The sequence below is a fragment of the Macrobrachium nipponense genome, chromosome 13 (assembly GCF_015104395.2).
Source record: "Macrobrachium nipponense isolate FS-2020 chromosome 13, ASM1510439v2, whole genome shotgun sequence".
Classification (NCBI taxonomy): Eukaryota; Metazoa; Arthropoda; class Malacostraca; order Decapoda; family Palaemonidae; genus Macrobrachium; species Macrobrachium nipponense.
The window spans coordinates 36,181,401-36,187,400 of record NC_087206.1 but is presented as its reverse complement, the minus strand read 5'-3'; the positions used below and the strand labels follow the sequence as shown (position 1 = coordinate 36,187,400).

Sequence of the window (6,000 nt, the reverse complement as noted above, 5' to 3'; positions counted from 1 at the left end):
CCTACTAGACCTTGGCCTAGGTCTCACAATTAAGAACCTGTTTGATTCAGTAGGTCTGGATGAAGAGAGGTCTCTTTGCCCCATGAGGGTGCTCAAGTTTTATCTCTATAGGACCCAAGACCTTAGAGGGGCTTGTCAAGAACACCTCTACACCTCTTTCCAAGAATGCTCTCATTTTTCTTGAGAGACCTCATTTCACAAGAGGAAGTTTTACCTGTGCTTGAAGTGAAGGCACATGAGATTAGAACTGTGGTTACACCTCTGCCCTTTTCAGGTATAACCTCTCATTATCTTCCATTATACCAATTACCCACATTGGATTTGTGTTAAGCCAGTTTTCGCAAAGAAACTATTTATGTGATATTGAAACTATTTTTAATGACTGCAGTATCTTGGGCCCATTTGTAGTGGCTGTCATGGCTCTAGGGAGGGGAAACATAGGAATTCATTATTCCTAACTATACTCTGTGCCTTTAATCTGCCGTTAGGTCCTTGGGATTCTGGGGGTTCTTGGTACTGGATACCCTGCAGAATCGTTGGTAGGGTGGTGTTTTTTAATTTTTGGTGTTGGTAGTTTTTGGTATTCTGGCTTTGTGTTGTTGTTAATGGTACTGCGGCCAGGGCAAGGGCAATGTCTGTGCTCTACTATTACTTAGTGCATTCCATCGCTGTAAGGCCCCCCACTATGTAGTAGGTGACCTTGGTCTGACTCCACACCTCTACTAGTTGAGATGAGCTGTGCCAGGCAGTATCGACTGCTTATAGCTCTCTTAACAGGTAAGGAAATAAGCATTATGTTAATGCTAACAAATTTTTCAATTAGCATGTGGTTATCAATTAAAATTGCAATAGGTTTTCATCTATGAATCTCACCTTCTAGCAATGATGGAATTAGTACTTGGTAAGTTAATGAGGAAAAGGCTAATTGGAGTGGTTGCTGTGGTAGTGTTTAACACTCGCCCCAGGTTTATACCGACACCTTTTTTTATAGGTGAGCGAGTCAGAGAGTTCTGACATGTCCAATTTAGCAGTTCTCTGGTATTATAGCAATATTTTACTAGAAATAACACTAAACGGACTTATTTCACCGGGCGACACTGCTTCCTCGCCCAGAAATAGATTTTTCCTACGTCAAAATCCCTTTTATAATAAAATAATTACAGAATGGGAGTCCACCCTCCTCCCCTCTCATGGATGATAAGGCATAAATAAATTGCAGGTTTTCTGCGTTGTTTACTTATTCCCCCTGGTAGTGGACAGGACTACTGACCGTCTCCTAAACAAAAGAATTGCTACTGTAATTTTCAAATTTTAGTTACTGGTACTTAGAAATTCTTAGCTAATGTAGTATATACTTATTTGGTAATTATAAATTAAACTTTATTTTTAATTATAAAAATATGTTGAATTAAACATAAAACGTGACATTTTACGCAGCTTTACATATGTATCTCTTGGTAGTAGTTGTGCTTGCGTCTGTACAAATAGCTTCTGTGTCATGGTTAAAATGCATTGATCTGGTTCTGTACAGTACATACAATGTACTCTACCCTGAATCCCAACTGTATGAATGTGATTGAATGCAGATTGTAATTACTTGTATGCTGTAATTATTATTAAATAAAAAAGTTTCTCTTATGAGATCTGTGAGTAGCCTTGTAGGTCCAGTTATGCCTTGAAAATGTCTGCAGATCAATGTAGGAAGCCTGTGGTTAATATGTGACTCATGAGATTCAGGGCTGATTTTTGTCAATTTTCTGTTTAAGATTTCCTGGCAAGAACAAAGAGCGTGACCGCTACCTCACTTGGGTTAGAAACTGCAGAAGGGATAAAGAGCCAAACAATGGATCACGCATATGCAGCAAGCATTTTCTGCCGAAGTATATTTTCAAACCTGCTGGTATGCAGAGGACTCACCTGACAGAAGATGCCTGTCCAACTGAATTTGATCTGCCAGAACACTTGAAGGTATTTACTGCACCAGTCACAGATTTTGTCTTTTTGAATACCCAGAAATATGTACAGTATAATAATTAATAGCCTGTACTCCTTAACAGCCACATGTTGCAACCAAACAAATTGGTCACCTTTATTGCTCAAGTGTATAAAAACTGCAGCAGATAATAATTTTATTTCTGCATATAAGTACACATTGTCCTTTGCAAATGTTTCAAAGATCATTTACCAGTTTTTTAAAGATTGGTGAGAAAATTGGCTGTCAGTGCATGATCATAATGTTGTAATGTCGCCATATCTGCAAAACTGTATGACTTAACCATAGAAAAAATGTACCAGCAAAGTTAGAAACCATAGATGTACCAGCAAAGTTAGATATTTTTATTTCTGCATACAGTACATAGTTGTATTTGTTTGACAGTCATGAAGGACAGGTGAGAAAACATGTTTATCCTTACATGAATACAAACCATCGGTCTTTGCATAGAAGTTAGCGTCAGCGCAGGGGTACCCTCTCCACCTCCCTTTGCTAAGTTGCACAACCACTTTCCTTATAGTCTTCATCCTTAGTGGATGCATTTCTATGCCTTCCTCTGCCCAAATGTTTGCCAGCTGTTCTATTGCCACTTCATCTCGATTTTTTCCCTTTTCTCTTTCTTGTGCTTTGTGTCAGACAGGCAGTCCCAGGTTATTGGTGGGGGTTCTGTTCTTGGTGGGGTGCTCATAAGCAAGAACTCCCATTAATTAACCAAAACTGTAATTTACGGTACTTTATGGCACCACGTTTCGGTTTAATGGGCCACCATTGTTAGGTATGTTATGGCACATAAATCTCTGATTTAAAACCAAGACTGCCAATAACCGGGGGACTGCTTGTCTTGATCAATATTCTGTGCCTTATTTTTTCTTGTTCTTTTCTCAGAAATATGCTGATCTAAGAATCATCCAACGCCTAATTCCCGGCATTTGCCCCGGTGTGGGGAAGCAATGATGTAACATCTTTCGTTTTCTTCCATTCATGTAGACCCGCACAGTGTTCACATAAAAATGTTGCAAACGTGTGCCCCATACTGATTATAGGGGAGAGGTCACTCCCCTGTATTTCCCTGTTGCTTCTGCAATGTGTGGTTCACATGGAAGGGTGGAGGCCGACCATGACCTCTTGAGGGCTTCTGTTTGGAGGCAGCCCCTACTAACCCATCATTTGCAGGTCTGGGAGAGAGCAGGAAGGAAAAAGACGTTTTGACTTTTCAAGAGCTTTCTCGGGGAGCCATTGGTGTGGGGCTTGATTTTGCACTTTAGTGCCCCGAATCTGCCACCTGTCTCAACTACTTTGGTGACTGGAAATAGGTTTCAGTTGCAGGATCCAAAGGAACTTTGACTATGACACCTTCGATCATATTATCTGTTCATCAGTCTCTTAAGCCCCCTCCGATGTCTTCCGACGCCAAAAGGATTCCCTCCTAGAGAAGTTGTACAAGTGCAACCATAAGGATGTTGAAGAAGAGACCTTGTTTACCTTCATCATCATCATCGGTGTCTTTCATCACCTCCTGCCTTGGTGTCCATGCCCTTCTTCCAAGAGTCCCATTAGGTGCGCAGACCTAGGAAGGAAAAGGCTGCTGCTCTCAACTTAAGAAGGCCCTTCAGCCCTCTCATGGCATGTCTTCTACGGAAAAAAGCATTCGGATCCTCTATTGTTCTTTCTTGTCCTGGGACAGGAACCCGCATCTTGGGTCTCCCTGGTCACCTGAGGCAAGGAAGCAGTGTATGCTTGGATCACCATGACGCGGCTTCCACAAGCCAAGTGCATGTATGTGGTTCCCCCACATTCACCAACATCCAAGGCACCAATACCAGACAGTGGATGTCTCCCATGTTTGGTGAAGAGCCTTTTGCCACACGAGACTCCAAGGATTCATCCTGAAAGCTCATTCCCATCAGGGACCCCTGTATAGCAATGTCATATGTCACACACTCCTGTCCCTTGAATGCTGTGTGTGTGCAGGTCTTCCTGACCTGTGCCACCAAAGGTTCTTATGCCTGGGTTCCAATGGACCTGCGCAGCCACAGTAAACATTGACAGTCCATGGACTGGAATGTGGCCTACAGAGAGAGAGAGACGAGAGAGAGGATGTGAGAGAGGAGAGAGAGAGAGGAGAGATGGAGAGGAGGGGAGATCGAGAGAGAGAGAGAGAGAGAGAGAGAGAGAGAGAGAGAGAGAGAGAGAAGAGAGAGAATGTACATGGTGCAGGCGCTGCCCCCAATCCGGAACTCTGATGACCTAAGATGTGGCTTCCAGAGCCACTCCTCAGCTGATTGGAGGACAGGGTCCTGTGAGGGCAATATGTATTATAGAGTCTGCATGCCCGAGAGAGCATGAAGGAGGTTTTCACTCAATGTTCTTCACAGAAGGTTCCAGCATGTCATTGGGGCGGCCCACGCTCTCACCCGAAAGTATACAATTATTCTCCCAGGTCTGGTTCCTGCTTGCATTTTTGTGAGTTGATCTTCTCTCCTTAAGATAGCTTCTGGGAACATTTGCGGGAGTCTGTGCTCCCTCGGGGCAACCCCGTTCACCTTCATTTGACAGGAGCTCTCTCAGACCTGTGCATCGATTGTCACTGAAGGTTGACAATCGTTCACGGCCTTCCTCTTGTGCTGAGACTTCAGCCACCAGCAGGTCTGTGAAGGGTGCTAGGCCCCTCTCACCTGTTCCTTCAACCTCCTGGGGCTGTACTGGGAGCCATGGGATGGACAGGACTTCGGTTAGTGATTGGGATTTGGCTTACCATCGTAGCCCTTCATACACCCTTGGTTCAGTCTTAGGACTGGAATGCTAATGCATGGGTGTCAGAGAGGGGTCATGGGGGTTTGAGGAGGGTCTCTGACCTGCAGAAAGAGCAACTCGGGAGGACCACGACTTGGAAGGCTCGAAAAGTCTTTCCCCTAGGACATGACACTCCTGAGCTGTAGAGGTCCTACTTTTGAGATTCTTAAACTGATTCGTCAGTTCAACAATCTTGAGGAAGTGACTGGCTGCCAATGAGGTTGTTCCTTCGGGCCTCAAGGATTAGTCAGCCCTAGGACAGGTGAGTTCTCTCGTCTTAGGGAGGGAGAAATCAATTTAATGACAGTCAGGCAGAGAGTTCACTTAAACACGTCCGCATTGCATGATGGCCAAAAGCAATCTGGAATGTTTACATCCCACCTACCAAATGGTAGTAGTTACTACCTAACCACCTTGTTCAAGAGTTTAGTGGCCGTTTTCCAGCTTTGCCAAAAGTAATTCCTAATATGTAAAGGACCTCAAGTTTGTAAAGTTAAGAAATTACAATTTACTTTTAAAAATTTGTCATTTTTCTGTTGAGTCTCTGGACTTGATAACAACATAGCCGAGACCCAGTAGTAGGTATCCTTCAGGAGAAGTACCTGCTTTCATCAGGGTCTTGGCTGTCTTTCATAGAACTTCCACCTTTCCTCTGCTCTCGTTTCGGGAACAGCCAATTCAGCTAGGAGCTAGTCGTCTTCAGTGTCCTGTTGTTGCCATAGAAGCCTCCCTTCAAAGGGACAGCTTCGCCTTTGCTCTTTTCTTTTCCTCATATGAATGATGGGGATAAAGTTAGGCTGGTGCTCGATCAACAGGAGCCTTTGAATATACGTACATACTTGTATATTCCCCTCACAACATGCGTCTTTTTGTCAGATGCACCAACCGAGTGATAGTGCATACCTGTATGAGCATTTTCTTCAAGTATGTGACAGAGATGATAAGTAACTTCTCATCAGTTCCTGAAACTCAAGGCAGCCATTCAGACCTCCCGAGAGGTTCAGGATTTGATTTTGAGACACCCAGCGGTGGTGTTAAGCAGCAACATTACAGTAGTCGCATTTATCACCAAATTAGAGGGTTTTATTTCCCTCTTGTTGTGGTTAACATTTGGGTGCTCAAGGGTAACTTTAGTGCACTCGATAGCTCTATCAGGCAAACACATTTCTGGATGAAAGCAGGTAAATCGGCCTCTGGAGTCAAGTGAGGGGCAG

General features: G+C 43.7%; 1 protein-coding gene across 1 annotated transcript in view; it reads left to right on the top strand.

Annotated features, from left to right (window-relative positions):
• LOC135225741 (uncharacterized) overlaps nucleotides 1–6,000 on the top strand; it is a 133,731-nt gene that overhangs the window by 107,221 nt on the left and 20,510 nt on the right. The window contains exon 2 of the mRNA XM_064265134.1: nucleotides 1,767–1,968. Coding sequence (XP_064121204.1) covers nucleotides 1,767–1,968 — 202 coding nt within the window. The remainder of the gene's footprint in view (nucleotides 1–1,766; nucleotides 1,969–6,000) is intronic.